The 18014-nt window shown below is 40.3% G+C and overlaps 1 protein-coding gene and 1 pseudogene across 2 annotated transcripts in view; both read right to left on the reverse strand.

Moving 5' to 3' along the window:
• Positions 1–12268, reverse strand: part of LOC143863268 (putative cadmium/zinc-transporting ATPase HMA1, chloroplastic) — a 15567-nt pseudogene extending 3299 nt beyond the window's left edge. Inside the window, exon 1 of the transcript XR_013240849.1 lies at positions 5836–12268. The product of XR_013240849.1 is annotated as a putative cadmium/zinc-transporting ATPase HMA1, chloroplastic (transcript). The remainder of the gene's footprint in view (positions 1–5835) is intronic.
• Positions 1–18014, reverse strand: part of LOC143863269 (alcohol-forming fatty acyl-CoA reductase-like) — a 34568-nt gene that overhangs the window by 5095 nt on the left and 11459 nt on the right. Inside the window, exon 7 of the mRNA XM_077373947.1 lies at positions 42–123. Within this exon, the coding sequence (XP_077230062.1) occupies positions 42–123 (82 nt within the window). The remainder of the gene's footprint in view (positions 1–41; positions 124–18014) is intronic.

Genomic DNA, 18014 nt, shown 5'->3' on the forward strand with positions numbered 1-18014 from the left:
ACATTCATAACTATGAAAGGAACCATAGGGAGCAAGCTTACCACATCGAGAATCATCCTTCTATCTATCGGCACGCATCTCAACTTCCCCTTACCATAATTCATTATAAAGACATCGAAGGTTCTACAGTTACCCAAAGTACATAAAGTAAGATTAGAAAGGGTATTATGCATAAATACCAAAATTTTCTTGATTTCTCTAAAACCTCTTTCCAGTGCTGAATGTCATTGAATGAATCAAATTGCAGTTTGAAGTGAAGGATATCCAAGACATGAAGGTTATGAAGAAGATCCCAAAGAAAATTATTTACAGTTAGTGTGTGTGTGTGTGTGTGTGTGTGTGTGTGTGTGTGTGTGAGAGAGAGAGAGAGAGAGAGAGAGAGAGAGAGATTACAGGAGCATTAACATGTTTTAAAATTTCTTGTTAGGTAAATTTGGGGTATGTAACCCGTACGGGTGTGGCTCTTTTGCTTAGAGTCATAGGTATGGTCCCCATTGACGCAAGTTCAAATCCCCTGGGCTTACCCGATGCGCGTGGTTAACAGGTGGTTGTGCGCATCCGTAGGGAATAATCCCGCCCTAAAAATTGGGGTGTGGATACCCCATGTCAATAAATGTTTTTTTTTTGTATGTCAACAAACTAGGTCATAAATCAAGTAACTAATTTGAAGAATATGAAATTCTCGACGATAGTAGTGTATGTAATCTGCAAATCCATGGGTTCTTGTCTTTTATGCCAGGATTTTTTTTCATGATAAATTAGTGTCTCCATGTCGTGTAATTGGTGGGAGAAGGAGGAATTTGAGAGGGCAGGAATGAGTCGAGGGTGAGCAGTGGCTAAAAAGTTAGCAAAAGTCCATCACATTTGGAGTAGAGTTTTTTGTTTCGTGATTTTTCAGGCTTCTCTTATCCTCTCGTCACCGACTCTCCCCTGTATTCCGGGAAAAAAAATCCCTCGCCCAGCCTCGTCACCACATGGAGAAGCTAATTTATCATGAAATAAATTCATGGTAGCGAAGCGTGCCTGCCTTGAAACTCAAACCCAAGACCATGCTTGTTGTGAGGGTGTGTTTGAAAGCCAATCGAAGGCATTTAATCCCATATTGAAAAGTGGAAGAAACATTTTCCTCCTTATAAGAGGCGGTGCACAGGAAAAGGCTTGGGCCTTTCAAGGAGCATTAAAATTGTTTGGGTGAGCCAAGTTTTACATGAACTAAAATAAACACACACACTCGCCGCGCTCGGTCGTGGCCATGGTCTGAGGTCTAGGTCTTGGTCATCAATAAAAAAATCTTTTATTTTACATCCTAAATGACTTGTTTATCGTTCAAAATCTACAATTAAGTTTCAAATAGTTTTTATTTCTGAACAGACTCCATTAGGGCATCCATTTATATCTAACATCTTTATTACCGTTTTCTAAATGTTGTGGTCTGTCTTCTCTGACTTCTCTGAAGAGGCATACCTTCCTTTCGTATTGGGGGTGGTATTCTCTATAAAGAAGGAAGAACACCAGCACCCAGAATACAGATACATAAAAAACAATATAGACATAGATAAAAAAATGATTTTCTCCTTAAGGTTTTTCCGCACTATGTTCCTCCATATCCATTCTATGTTTGAGCAGTTCTTAAGTGATTCTATGAAGATCAATAAGCTAGTTCATGTCTATTGGAGCCTAAGAGAAGTTTTATCTTGGAGGTTGGTCCAAGGATCCTGGATTGTACAGTAGGGGGCGGATACGATACTTAAGGAGAGTGATCAAGTGGAAAGACTCAGCTTTCTTCTTCATTCAATAAACAATTTTTTTTTTCAAGCAAGGGTTATGTCGTCAAAATCGATTAGTGCATCTGCCTCTCCACTTTCATTAGTAATTTGTTTTTTCAACAATCTTCAAACTCAGTTTCGCCATATATATTATTGAGCATCCATCATACATCTATTGTTCCAACAATATATATCAATTAAGAATCATATTTTGATATTATGGCTACTGAGGCCCCCAAGTCCTCCTCTATTTCCACCACTGTTACTAACATCAGTGTAACCAATGTTCTTGATGTTTCAAAAATCGAACAGTTCAATGGTTCAAATTACAAGTGGTGGAAACAACATATTCTATTTTCATTACAGCAAATTAGGGTGGCTGTTGCACTTACCCAACCATCACCAGTTGAAAACGCAATGTGATTTAATGGATGGAATCAAGCTGATTATGTTTGCAGTTATCATAACTTGAATGGATTGTTAAATGAATTATACAATGTATACTATTATGATACACATTCTTTGAATATTTACCATGCACTACATAGAAAATGTGCACTTAAAAAATCTTAAAAATAAGAAATATTTTATACGAAAATTTTTGGATTTTGTCACGAAAGATAGTAAAAATGTGTTTAGAAAAATTGATGAGTATCAATTCTTAGTTAGAGAATTGGCTAAGGAAGGTATGAAATTACCTGATGCATTCATGTCTGGTTCTCTTATAGAGAAATTGACATTATCTTGGAAAGACTTCAAAACTGGAATGAAGCAAGACTAAGGAATGAACCATAGATCAAGTAGGAGTTCAGATTAATTAGATAGAGGAAAAGAACAGAGTCAAAGAAAAAGAAGAAAAAGCCAAAGAGTTTATCTCCAAGGCAAATATAGTAAAAACAAAAAATGAGAGGTTTAATAATATGAAAATGAAAAGAGAAAACAAGTTCAAGAAAACTACACCAAAAAAGAAAAGGAACTGTTTTGAATGCTGAAAACCAGAATTCTATAGGAAGGATTGTCGACGACGAAAGAAGTTTGGTTCGAACAATGCTAAAGTTAATTTAATTGAAGCTGATATGATTGACATCAGTGAACTTAGTGTAAAATCTAAATGAGGGGGCGCTAGACACAGGTGCTTCTAAGAACATTTGTGGAGCTAGATAGAAACTCTTTCTGCAACTATTTAACAGTTGAAGGAGGAGATGAAGTCTACATGGGCAACTCACAGACATCAAAATTCATTGGAAAATGCAAGGCTCTACTGATGTTAACTTTTGAAAAAATACTTGGTCTTCAAGAGGTGTTGCATGTGCTGGACATACATGGAACTTGGTGTCAGGGGTTTTTCTCAACAAGAATGAATTGAAACTCACTTTTGAAGCGAACAAGGCTATTTTAAGAAAAAATAATGCATTTATAGGAAAAGGCTAGAATATTGTGGACCCAGATCCGAGAGAGGCGGGGGGACCGGTCCCACGGAGAGTCTCAGGATCATCCACGTGAATGGAGAGCTCTACCAAGGAACTCTTGAAAGAAGTGCCCCTCACAGCATGAGTGGCGATAAAAAGTGAGATACCTCTCGATTCGGGGACTAGCCCAGATTCGAGGCGTACCTTAAACAAAGGAGAGTCGCCATCCAAGGAAATGGGCCAAGGATCCCATACTATGCTCTGTTGCAGCAGATAACCAGAGATATAAAATAAGGTTCGTGCCTGGTTACGAATTTGGAAGGTCCGAAGAGCACCTCATCCGCCCAAGTGCAAACACCTGGTCTCTTATGCCATTTATTTAATAATTTTGAAGAGTTTTGGGCGAAAATCATATGAAATGGGAACGACTATCTCCGAGAAGACGTCTATCTAATCATGCATGTCTCGGAGATGAATAATAAACACACATAAAATAAATGAAAGAAATGTCACCTGAGAATATCTAGGTTATGAGTGTCATACCTAATTGGTGTATGAGTTCTGGTGTGCAAACACATGCATACTACAGCTAAAAGTATAGGATATGTACATGAAAGTAAGAAAACACAACAAAACACACAACACAAATTAACTCTATACACATGACTGGACAAGACAAATCCTAAAACTCTAATGCACGACTTGACTCGGACCAAGATGACCGTCCATCCCAGCTGCTCTACGTATCCCGGCCTCGGAAAGAATCGGAGTCAACGTAGTTCGATGCCCTATTCTAAACTACTATGCCTAACCATCTAGAACCGCTATCCTAGACTCGATCCACTAGACTCGACTGATTTTTAAAGCTTTTTTGTACAATTGCTTAAGTTCATGTGATTTGTAATTTTTGGGACTCTATATGCCCTAACTAAAGCAAGTTGATTAGCCTTAAGCTAATGCAGGTGGGCCCTAAATCCTATGTGTAATTAGGCTGTGCATCCTAAAGAAAACCACGGGCTGACTATATGCTTCCTAGTCTAGCCATCGGTTCGACTAAATGTCTAACCGATCAACTCGAGGCCTCCTAACTCTAGGGACAGTCACACAACAGGACACACCATATCAATACAAATCAAGACAGACTCCTAACTCTAAAACACCCTAAACAGCTAAGACAGACTCCTAACTCTAGGGGAAGATCTTTTGAAAAGGTTTTGAAGAATTTTTGTATTTTTTGAGAATTTGAAATGTTTATTTTTAAAGGTTTGGCTGGACCTGGGATGTGGATCCCAAGCTGCACTACGTACCCTATAGAAAGGGATCAAGCCAACGTAGTTCGGAACAGATTTTCCTAACTATTACTAAAGACTCAATACTTTTGAGACTTTTGGTTTTTGAAATGTTTTTTGAATTTTCAAGTGTTTTTGACTCAAGAGGACAAAATTCTATCATCATAAGGGCAGGATGGACTCTTGATATCCCGCAAAGGTTGGACAGCATCCTATGCTTTGCGGGGAAAAAAAAGATAAAAACACGACTCTACAAGGGTTGGACAGCATCCTATGCCTCGCAAGAGCTGGATAAAATCATATGACTTGACGAGAGGTTGGATGGAATCCTAACCCCTAAGATGATAGGACTGACTCCTGAAACTGAGACTCTCTAGCTAAGGATAGACTCTTATGCTAATGACTCTGAGAAGGGCTCTAATGAGACATGACATGTCTTCTAAAACAAAAGAATAAGTAGGGCCAATGAGACAAAGCCTGTCTCCAAAAGGTTTGAATTTTCCCACATGAAACATAGCCTGTCTCCTCAAAGGGGGGCAACTTTGTGAGACTTGAATAGTCTCCTGTGGATTGACTTACTGATGAGACAAAGCCTGTCTCTAAAGGATATAATTTCTTTGCATGAGACATAGCCTGTCTCCCTGAGGGTAAGACTCTCTGCTGAGACGTAGCTTCTCTCCCTAAAAGGTGGGCTCAAGATATCTCTTTCATTGCCCTTGCAATGAATGGGTTTATAATGTTTAAGGGTACCTAAAAGACTAAGCCAGTCTTAAAAGTAAATGAGGGGAGTGTTACTTGGACTAAGCGAGTCCCCTATGGATGGGCTCGGGCTAACGCCTTCATCGCCCTAATGAATAGGGGCTAAGGTCTCAGAGTATCTAAAACACTGGAAAAGTCTAAAATTGAAGAGGGGAGCACTATTCAGACTATGCAAGTCCCCTAAGGATGGGCTTGGGCTAACGCCTTCATCGCCCTTGCTAACATTTTCCATTTGCAAATCGTTAACACATATATCATATGACAGCACAAGCATTTATAAACAGGTTATATAAAGAGCAATAACATAATAACATTAAACATAATAAAATTCCTATATGTAATGCACGGCTCAATCCATTATGCTCCTCAGAAAATAAACAGAATAAAATTTTCTGCACACACTCTTATACCTAAGCATAAGAATGCTAAAGACACAAAATACACTGACTAGTGTAAACATTTAAACAAGATAATTGAGAAACTTATCCTAATAACAAATAACACAAACATGGCAGTTCTAGGCTAGAATACACAACAAGAAGTATCTAAACAGACTTTAATGTCTACAATTTCTTTTAAACTCTTGATTAGATAAAGAGATATCATGCTTACCTGAAACACGGTTAGGGATATGAATTTAGCCTCTTCACGCCAATTACTTCAATTGTGAATCAGATGAAGTGACATCGACAATGGGTAGAAGTTTCTTCATCTCATTCTTCGACAAGCCAAGTTCCTTGCACTTTAAAAGACCTTCTCGTGCTTTCATCCAATTTACATTTCCACGTAGTGTGTTGATCTCACCATTGTGGCCCAAAACTCTCATAGGTTGAGCACGGTCCCACCTAGGGAAAGTAATTGTTGAAAACCAGGGCCATGAAGCTCGTAAACCTACTATGGCCAAGATCTGCATAATAGTAGTCTCTCAGTTGATCAGGCTTTAGTTGACCTTTGTAAACAACAGTGCTTGAAGAAAGAGAGCATATATAGAAGTCCTTCACTCCACCATGTTGTAGATTTAGAGCAGCTCGAATAGCCACCATCGAAACCCTCCGTAATATGTACATCTGCTGCTCAAAATCAGCGTTTGACCTTGGAGTTGGAGTAAGGAACAGTTGTTCAATAACAAGTTCTGTCTGAAGAGCAAACTTGCCCAAGCCTGTATTATCAGTTGGGACAGATCGCCACGCAAGTACAACATGCCCCGGTGACTCCGCAACCTTGGTAAATACTGTTTTGCTTTGTTCACGGCAAACTTCTGATGTTGGTAAGAAGAACATCCCTACTGCATACTCACCTAGTGGTGGCAGCTCAAATCCAACATCTTTAGCAACCTCAGTGAAGAAGTCATGGGGAAGCGCCACGAGAATGCCAGCCCTATCACCGGTGTTTGTTTCGCAGCCACAAGCACCTCTGTGGGACATTCGCACCAACATCTCTATAGCACCTCCCACAGTTTTCCTGCTGTATTCACTAGATAACTCTGCAACAAATCCAACTCCACAAGAATCCTTATCGAACAATGGATCATACAGACCCAGTGGCTTGTCTGGCACCTGTAACGCCATAGATGGTACCATAACTCTGAGCTTTGGAGAATATCCAGGACCATCAGACCTCCATAAATACTGCCGTTTTGAATCTGAAAAACGCAATTTTGTCCTGAAAAAATATTCTTCACCGTGACTGCGCCAGTTCACCTCAAAACAGAGCAGCATGTAGCTCTTTTTCTGCACTGGCCCAAAGCAAGGAAGCTCTTTTGATGATTAAGGGAAGGAAGAATGATTGAATCAGTTGGGAATTGAAGGGCTGAACCTGAAATCGTGGTCATTTTTGAAGTCTCTGTTTAAAGGAAGGGAAAAGGCAGGATCTTTCGACTCCTTTAATTCCTAACCAATCTCCCTCAAAAGACACTTTTTTGCCCAATTCAACTAATATGACTCGATTTCATTTTGAAAAACAAAATCGTTTCAGAAGAAAGATAAAGCACTCCTCTGCCTCCAAACGCAGATCATCGACAGAATCCGAGAAAAGCTTGATACCAATGAATGTCGCAAAAGACCCCTACCTGGTAAACACTCAAAGCTTTCAATAGAAACATATGGTAGGTCTTTCCCCACACTGTGGTCTACAACAGCCCTGCCAATAGGGTGTGAGAACCTTTTTCTATGGCAGCAGCTACAGCAAGGGTTTCCTTCTCACAGTGAGGAACACAACAAGGAACAACTTCCAATTTGTTTGTTACAACCCGATGTCCATGAATGGGCTCAATTGCTTTGCACATAAGCTCCCCTGTGGTCAATGTCCCTGTTTTATCAAATGCAATGGTGTGACAGGATGCTAGAGCATCCAATACATGCCCACCTTTGAGAAGTATTCCCTTACTTGCACAGGAACTTATTGCACTAGCATATGCCAAAGGAGCAACTGCCAATGCACAGGGTGATGCTGCCACCATTAGCCCCAAAGCCCAGTAAATTGATCCTCTGCAGACTGGTGTGCCAATAAAGGACCACTTAAAAATACATGGCCCAATGAGAGCAACCGCAAGCGATAGAGCCACAACAACCTGGCTATAAAACTCTCCAAATTCATCTAGCCACCGTTGCAGCTTTGGCTTATTTAGCTGTGCTTCTTCGGTTAACTGAAAAATTCTGCTCAATGTAGAATATTTCCATGTCTTGGTTGCTTTCACTCTCATCATTCCATCCAAGTTCCTTGCACCCCCTGGAATTTTATCCCCCACTATCCTCTCTATTGGTTTGGCTTCTCCAGTCATGTGCTCAACAGTAACTGTAGAACTACCTTGAAAAACTTCTCCATCTATCGGCACAGCCTCACCAGCTTTGACCAAGATGTAAGAACCCACTTCCAGGTCATGCACAGGAACCTTTTTATATGCCAGGGAAGAGATATCAGGTGATCTGTTGCCATTCACTTCCAGCACAAGGGCAAAATCGGGATGATTCTCTTTCAAGTCCTTAACATCAACCATTGCCCGGGCTGTGAAATACTCTTCAGCAATGTGGGCCAGATTAAATATTGCAAGAAGCAAGCCTCCTTCAAGGGCGTTTCCATTGAGTACAGATGCAAATGCTGCAAGAGCCCTTAGAACATGGATATTTACTTTTCCACCAGCAATATCCATAGCAGCATCAAGTGCTGCTGAAACTCCGACGAGTGGGAATGCAGCAACAATGAAGGCGCGGTGGAAAGGCTTTGCAACCAACTTGGGAAGCACAAAAGGGCACGCAGCCGCGACCAGAAGCAGAGCCGTTGAACAACAACAAAGCTGCAAATGCTCCCGAAGGAAATCCGCCAATTCAGCCCATCAAATTGCTCTTGCGAAGCCGAGAATCGCTTCCTGATATCGGTTCAAGTTCGTGTCTTGCTCGTGATGGTGGTGGTGGTGGTGATTATGATTGTGATTATGATCATGATTGTGATTATGATTGTGATTATGATCATGATTGTGATAATGATTGTGGCTGTGATGATCTTCATGATGATGATGAGAGTTTTGGGAGGTAGAACGACAATGGATCGACCTATTGTAAGGAAAGAGTCGGGGATTTACAGAAAGAGAAACGGACCTAGGAATTGAAAGGGAGAACTGAGGTATAGAATAGATGGAAACAAAGGGAGAGGGGACCTTTCTTCTTTTGGAATTCGGTATAAGGAATCTGGTGCTTCCGATTGCGTAAGGCAGAGAATCCATCGTTCTTCAGCACTGGTTTCTTAACACGAAAATTCAGTATCAGAACATCACTGCGCGGGAGATCAAGAGAAGAGGAGGTTCCTTTTTAACTCTCTCTCTCTCTTCCTCTGCAGATTTGCAGACCTCAAATCTTGGATCTATATAAGAAATGGCTGGAAAAATTGCTCCTCGCCGGAGAAGATGATCGGATCTTGCCTAGAAATGAGCAAATCTCACTGGAATTTAAGAAACTGATGGATCTAGTTGCAGATAGCTAGAATCTATGGATATTCTCTGAAGAAGATGACCGGTGGGTTAGGGTTTGGGTTCTAGATCTGAGGTTTTACAGCTTGAAAAGAACAAAATTAAAGGAGGAACATAAGATGATTCAAGGAAGAACTAATTGGCTGGAGCTCCGGTAATCTTACCGGAGAAGAAGATCGGGGAAGATATGCTTTGATCGGAAATTGCAAGGTTTGGGTCAGGGTTTCAGCTCTTCTCCCCTTCTCTCTCTGAGATTTTTCCCCGAAATTTTCAGACGAAAATGAACTCCCCTCTGCCCTTGCCCGATGGATTCTTTTTATAAGAGAGTGATAAATTCGACCTCTTTTTTCTTATTTGGACAACCACCTTTCGGATAATCCACTCTCCTTTCTAGTTTACACTACGGTCTTCTCGCGGTTCGTTCGCTAGGCAAACGCACTCCGATTTCGACGAAATTTTACAGGGAGCTAGATGGGTTCCTACCCTAGCTTAAGGTGAAGTTTGGGACCCTAGCTGATTGATTTGGTTGGGTTATTCATTTTCACAGAGAGGTTTAGGGCCCGGTCAAAATGGGGTGTCTACAGATGCCCCTCTTTGGCAAAGCGTGCTTGTCGCGCAAATGTCAAAGCTGAACAGACAGCACATTTTGACTGGCCCAAAATTGATTGGAAAGAAAGAAGAATGAAGAAAATGATTTTACAAAGACTGAACTCTTTGGAGGGGACGGATGCCTCAGGGGTCTCACTCGGATTGGATGTCTCAAGGGTCTTTATACGGAATGGATGCCTCAGGGGGTCTTAAATGGAATGGATGCCTCAAGGATCTTAAATGAAAGGGATGCCTCAGGGGTCTTTAAATGGAAGGGATGCCTCAGGGGTCTTCATTTGGAAAGGTTTTGGTATTTCTCAGATTTCTACGCTCAGGGCAGATGCTCTCAAAGAGAAAAAATGAATTTACGCTTGGAACGAAAACTTTCAAGAAGAATTTGACTTTACGCTTGGAGCGAATGCTCTCAGGGAGAATTTTGATTCTACGCTTGGAGCGAATGCTTTCAATGAAAAATTGGTTCTACGCTTGGAGCGGATGCTTTCAAGAAAATTTTTGGCTTTACACTCGGGGTGAATGCTCTTCAAGAAAATAGTTCCTACGCTCGGGGCGAATGCTCCCAAAGAAGAAACTTTGGTTCTACGCTCAGGGCAAATGCTTTTCAAAGAGAAAAATGATTTTACGCTTGGAGCGAATGCTTTCAGGAAGAATTTAGGTTCTACGCTTTGAGCGAATGCTTTCAAAGAGACAAATTGATTTGACGCTTGGAGCGAATGCTTTCAAAGAGAATTTGGGTTCGACGCTTAGAGCGAATGATTTCGGGATAATTCGGTTTCTTCACTCGAGGTGAATACTCTCAGGGAGAAAATTTGGTATTTTCACTCGGGGTGGATACTCTCAGGGAGAAAATTTGGTTTCTTCACTCGGGGTGGATACTGGTTTGGTTGCGATTGAACCAGAAGATCGGATAATGGACCTGACTGCGAATGAGTTGGAAGGTAAAAAATTTGCTTAGTTGCAAACGAACCAAAAAAACAAAGGGGTGACTTGACTGCGAGGGAGCCAGAGTCAAGGATATTGGCTTAGTTGCGAATGAACCATAAGACCATAATAATGACTTGGTTGGAATGAACCAGAAAGCAAGGGATTGACTCGACTGCGAATGAGTTAGAGTCATGGAGATTAGCTTGATTGCGAATGAATCAAGAAATCAGCGAGAAACTTGGCAGCGAATGAGCCGAATAATCTAAGATTTTAGCTTGGTTGCGAATGAACCAAATGGGTGGAATTTGATTTTAGCTGCGAATGAGCTAAGAATTGGAAGATTGACTCGACTGCGAGTGAGTCGAAGTCGGGGAGATTAGCTTGATTGCGAATGAATCAAGAAATCAGCGAGAAACTTGGCAGCGAATGTGCCGAAGAGTTTAAGATTTTGACCCGGTTGCAAATGAACCAAAAAGGCCGGAATGATGACTTAGTTGCGAACGAACTGAAGTCAAAGAGATTAACTTGACTGCGAATGAGTCAAGAAATTAGAAAATAGACCTGACTGCGAATGAGTCGGAAGCCTAAGATTTTGGTTTGGTTGCGAACCAGAAAGGTAATAACCTGACAAAATCAGAAGTTAAAGAATTAGCTCGGTTACAGATTAACCGAAAAGCTTGACTGCGAAAGAGTCCAAAGCTCAGAGATCGACTCGGTTGCGAATGAACCAGAAAGTCGAGGATTGACCCGGTAGCGAATGAACCGAAAAGGTCGAAACGATGACTTGGTTGCGAATGAACCAAAAATGTAATAACCTGACAGAATCAGAAGATGAAGGATTGACTTGGTTACAGATTAACCGAAAAGTCGGGGATAGAAGCTTGACTGCGAATGAGTCAAATACTAAAGGATTGACTTGGTTACAGACTAACCAAAAAGTTGAGGATAAAAGCTTGACTGCGAATGAGTCAAAAGCTCAAAAGATTGACCTGGTTGCCGTGTGAAAACGGACTTGAATGCCATGTGAAAATGGACTTAAATGACTTGAATGCCGTGTGAAAACGGACTTGGAATGCCATGTGAGAATGGACTTGAATGCCATGTGAAAATGGGCTTAAATGACTTGAATGCCGTATGAAAACGGACTTAGAATGCCATGTGAAAATGGACTTAAATGACTTGAATGCCATGTGAAAACGGACTTAGAATGCCATGTGAAAATGGATTTAAATGACTTGAATACCGTGTGAAAACGGACTTAGAGTGTCATGTGAAAATGGACTTGAATGCCATGTGAAAATGGACTTGAAATGACTTTGAATGCCGTGTGAAAACGGACTTAGAGTGCCATGTGAAAATGGACTCGGAATGCCGTGTGAAAACGGACTTAGAGTGCCATGTGAAAATGGACTTGAATGCCATGTGAAAATGGGCTTAAAATGACTTTGAATGCCGTGTGAAAACAGACTTAGAGTGCCATGTGAAAATGAACTTGAATGCCATGTGAAAATGGACTTAAAATGACATAAATGCCGTGTGAAAACGGACTTAGAGTGCCATGTGAAAATGGACTTGGAATGCCGTGTGAAAACGGACTTAGAGTACCATGTGAAAATGGACTTGAATGCCATGTGAAAATGGACTTAAAATGACTTTGAATGCCGTGTGAAAACGGACTCAGAGTGCCATGTGAAAATGGACTTGGAATGCTGTGTGAAAACGGACTTTGAATGCCGTGTGAAAACGGACTTGAATGACTTAACTAGGGATTGATTGATCATCTCTTGCCGAGAAAAATAAAGAGTACGTGTTCCTTGCTGAGGATGAAAAACAAGTAACTTGACAGGGGTTTTCGGGTTTTGACCCTTTTTTTAACAGGTAAAAAGTATTATGCTGAGGTTTGAAAATTGTGGGAGCAAATTCTAGACTCCAATGGGGAAATTGATGTTCTTTGAAAATTAACTCTTTTGAAGAGTGGACTCATATGAGGAGTTTAGAGATTTGGCTCAAGACGTGCTCATATCTCGCTTATCTCAACTTGTTATAAACATTGGCACTGATTGCCTTTATGTGCTTGATATCTTTTATGACGCAAGTCATAAAAGATGCCACTAGTGTATTGTACTTCCATGACAAGAGTCCCAAGAAAAGTAAAACAGGGATAGGTAAGAAAATTTGAGTTTGTATGGGTTCTTTCTTTGAAATAGGAAGAAAAATCTTTACAATGGCTAGGTCTGAGAATTCCTTCTGTCGCTGCTCACTGTTTGAGGCTTTGATGTCTCTGGTAGGTCCGAACAGGATATTTCTCATTTTTCTTTGGTACCTAAGCCAGGGTCTATTCTGAGAAATTTTTTTTCAATTTGGAAAGTATACACCCATTCTCCCAGTGCAAGACAACTTTGGATCTTGAAAGAAACGAATAAGAATGAGGAACAGACGTCGAAGGACTCGATGAAAGAAAATTTATACGATTCAAGGGACGACTCACTTTTGATTCACCCTTAGATCCAATGTATTATTTTTTTAGGGTAAGGCTAGCCGCTATCAGAGTAATTTCGAAAATCATGTCAAGATGCACTAATTTCCTCCATCGGTATTTCCGTCATGGTTACTACCCCTCTTCGGATTGCTCAGTTTTAATGCCTCTAGTTTAGAAGGGTATCAAAGTAAGTCTCGCAGACACTACTCAGATTCCAGGATCCTGCCCTGTTTGAAGACTGCTTCTCCATCTCCTTGATTCTCCTTCTTTCTAGGAAGTCAAACTGATGTCTTCCAGGTTTACAGTCTTGCAGACCGCTTGTCTTGATTCTTGCTTTGAGTTCTCACTCTTAACTCAATTTCTGAAATTCTCCATAACTGAGAACTTCCTTTTGTATCTCACCAACTTTCTGTCTATGGGAAGTCTTTGCTGCTGACTAGATTGCCTTCTTGAATTTTTCAATCTAGTAGACCGATACCCTTACTTTGCATAAGCTAACCTCTTTAGTTGTTGACTTAGCAAAAAAAATGATTCTCACTTTTCTCTAGGCCGCCCTTTCAGGTTTTCAACCTAGCAGGTCTTCAGACTCTCGTCCTTTTCATTTCTTTCTGTTTTTGTTTTCAATTGCCTTGAACCTATGCTCGTTTCACCAGAAGAACTTTATAGGTAGGCTTGGGTTCAAAAGGGTTAGATATCAAAAGTTCAAACGATTTGGACCGAATCTGGTCTTGCCAGACTACCTACGTACCCCAAAAATGGAGGATCAGATCCGCGTAGTTCGCTTTGGGGTTTAACAAAGAATGGTTTAGCTCTTTAGCTTCAAAATTTTGAAAGGGGGATGATTTAACTTTTATCCCAAAGGTTTGACCGAACCTGAGTTGATCAGGTTGCCTACGTACCCCCGAAGAGTTGGGGATCAGGTCATGACGTAGTTCAGGTGCATAAAATGCCCCTGGTTTATAACGTGGTTGAAAGAATTGTTTGGTTTTAAAGTGTTGGCTCAAAGGGCTCACAAAAGGATTTTTTAAGCGTTGGGATTATGGCTATAAAGGCTCAAACGTCCAATGATGGCCTCCTGGTATTTTGATGTACAAGCTTTTGAGGAAAAATGTTCAACAGCTTTGAATATTGTTGTCGAGGAGTCTGGCGGTATTTGCAAGCACGACTTCAACCATAGTGCTCCACTTGAACTTATGCGATTCTTGAATATCTTGAATTTATGCTCAAGGTTATACAGCTCTCGATAGTTTCCAAATGTTGGAGACAATTCTAATATTCAATCTATCTCATAGACTCCATCACTTGGGTCTTTGATTTTTTTTTAAGTTGTCTTAGGGACACATTCCTTTCTCCTTCTTATCTTTTCATGCTCTTGTTTCTTTTGGACATAAGAATTGTCCGTAATCATGAAATATTCCAACTTGGAATCTCGTTAGAGATGTGCAACCCAAGTGTTCTTTTGAGGCTCATTCTATGACTTCATTTTCTGGAAAGTCTTCTCTCAATTTTTCATCAGCTCCACTGGATGTCTGATGTTCATCTCTCTCAAATTCTTACTTTTCGACTGGGTGTCTAAAGCGGAAGGAGTCTTGGTTTTCACAACAACATGGCGTTCACCCTGTTTATCCTTATACGATCAAGCAAGACTACCTCGAACCCCCTCTAAATAGGTTTATCAATTCTTTGCGCTCCTCGGGAGATAAAGTTTTGCCAATCCATCTTTCCCGAGTTTCAGATTTCGATACCACTATCAATAGCTTCGTTTCTTCTTTGAGTGGCTATGCTCAACGCTCTTCCTCTCGTTTGACCATCTTTCAGATCTCGAGGGGAATTTCGTCTGCATTCTCATCCGAGAAGGGTGTCTTTAGTTATTTAAACATCAAATCTAGAAGTGAATCATAGAACATCAAAAATACAGAATGAACAACTTTATTGAATTGAGGACTCTTAAGTACATCACTAATTCTTTTTTTTTCGACGCGCCTCAATGGGCTCTACATTGAACTTGACAAAGGATGGAAACAATAGACTCTGAATTATCATGACTAACAAATATGACACACATTTTTTTTTTGACATTGACACAATAAGACTTACCAACTTTGAGAGAAGAAAGTTGGTGTACACTCAACGAAAGACAAACCTAACAAAACAGGACACTTCTTCGTCAGTAATGCACTGGCACTGAAAGTTTATGGGTAGCAGCCCTTCCTCTATGATGTATGACTGGGGAGTCCAATCCTGGTATAGGTTCTGTTGACTTGGCTGGGTGAAATGAAAGGAAACTGGTTCAACAAATGGGTGAAGTCAATTAGGTCTGACTCCTGTCATGGAAATGACAAACACTAACTTTAGTATGAGGCAATCTCGTTGAATGTTATACACAAGTTGAAACAAGAGATAATACAAACACATCTCTCCCTCGGGTAAGAACCAACAGCATAACAATTGTAAGAAGGGTTATGGTAAGATAAACACATGATTTATCAATATCGCTAAAGGATAGCAATCACACTGAAAATGTGTTGGGTAAAATTCGGCAACATGACGGCCATATAAAGAGATCCCACAAGTCATCATAAGGGTATATGGATAAACTCGGTAGTATAAGACTCCCAGCAAGGATACTTGCACTCAAATGATGGTGGCAAGATAGGCTCATGAGTGAAAAACAGAATATGGTCATCAGAGGGATGTGAGGGGCTGACCATGAATGACGACATTTAGAGATGGGTTGGATTTGCAACCAAAAGATCGAAGGATGGATCGTGACCATAGGAATGATGATTAGAAGTCATCGATCTGATCATAATCTAAAAGAATGAATAGATAGATATAATTGATTAGATTAGGAAGGAAAACCAAACTAAGAGGTAAACTCTAATCTAACAATGAAAAACACGGATCAATTTTAAGACCCAATAGATCAAGGAATAGATTATGGATAAAGAACCAATAATCTAATGATAATCCACAGAATGGATAAATAGAATCCACAAAACGGATAAATAGAAAAAATTGATTAGATTACACAGGAGAACCTAACTAAGAGATAGGCCCTAATCTAAATATCAATGTATAGGATATAGATCAATGATACAAGATACGAGTCAAATGTATAGTAAAAGGAGTCAAAGGATAGACTATAGCCATAATGATGGCGAGTAAGAGCTATAGACCAGATTTATATCGGAAAGATGAATTGATATAATTGATTGGATTAGATAGGGAATCTCCACTAAATAAGAATGCCCTAATCTAATAATAAATAAATAGGTATATATACATATATACACCCTAACCAGGGGCACCACCCTAATTCTAATCTAGTGGAGTCGAGAGAGTCTCGACTCATGACAGACATGTTAGTGTACTAGGACCGCGTTGTAGCCACATAAGGTGAACTACAATAATCTATGGATAGGACATGGTTCCCAAATCTATGCTTCAACATGTGTCAGCAACACATGTTCGTCCTTATATGAATGCAATATATATATATATATATATATATATATATATATATATATATATAAGCACATGCAGATCCTAATTGGGTTTTACTAAATCAACAAATATATCAATGTACATAATATATGTAAAAATGAAAGTAGAGCTCCAGACTCAATATATCGGGTACTATGCATATGATCCATACTTTAAATATATAACACAAGTACACCGAGTGTTATATACAGTATGCTTCATTACTCACTGGCTGCTGTAAACACAAGTACACTGAGTGTTTACGACTGCATCACTGGCGCAGAGCTTGGAAATAAATACAACAGGACCAACAGGGTAATGACATCCCATGTGGCACCCATTGTATCTATCCCGTGGAGCCAATAATGGTAAAATCAATAAAAGAAAATAAAAGACAAAATGATGTATGCTGTGTAGTGTGTGAATCCCTTATTTTAAACACCTATTTGGTGCCCTTGGATTCTAAGCGATTAAATTCCCATTTATAATGATTTTAGCCCAAATTTCTTCAAAATTAGTAACAAATGGCATTTTAACAGAGTTAGGCAATAACTCGAGAGATCCCCAGCAGAGTCGTCAGCCTGCGGACCCGATCCGAGAGAGGCGAGGGGACGGGTCCCACGGAGAGTCTCAGGATCATCCACGTGAATGGAGAGCTCTACCAAGGAACTCTTGAAAGAAGTGCCCCTCACAGCATGAGTGGCGATAAAAAGTGAGATACCTCTCGATTCGGGGACTAGCCCAGATTCGAGGCGTACCTTAAACAAAGGAGAGTCGCCATCCAAGGAAATGGGCCAAGGATCCCATACTATGCTCTGTTGCAACAGATAACCAGAGATATAAAATAAGGTTCGTGCCTGGTTACAAATTTGGAAGGTCCGAAGAGCACCTCATCAGCCCAAGTGCAAACACCTGGTCTCTTATGCCATTTATTTAATAATTTTGAAGAGTTTTGGGCGAAAATCATATGAAATGGGAACAAATATCTCCGAGAAGACGTCTATCTAATCATGCATGTCTCGGAGATGAATAATAAACACACATAAAATAAATGAAAGAAATGTCACCTGAGAATATCTAGGTTATGAATGTTATACCTAATTGGTGTCTGAGTTCTGGTGTGCAAACACATGCATGCTACAGCTAAAAGTATAGGATCTGTACTTGAAAGTAAGAAAACACAACAAAACACACAACACAAATTAACTCTATACACATGACTGGACAAGACAAATCCTAAAACTCTAATGCAGGACCTGACTCGGACCAAGATGACCGTCCATCCCAGCTGCTCTACGTATCCCGGCCTCGGGAAGAATCGGAGTCAACGTAGTG

The sequence above is a fragment of the Tasmannia lanceolata genome, unplaced genomic scaffold (genome assembly GCF_043159265.1).
Source record: "Tasmannia lanceolata isolate RefF3 unplaced genomic scaffold, GAP_Taslan_0.1 ptg000044l, whole genome shotgun sequence".
NCBI classification, from domain to species: Eukaryota; Viridiplantae; Streptophyta; class Magnoliopsida; order Canellales; family Winteraceae; genus Tasmannia; species Tasmannia lanceolata.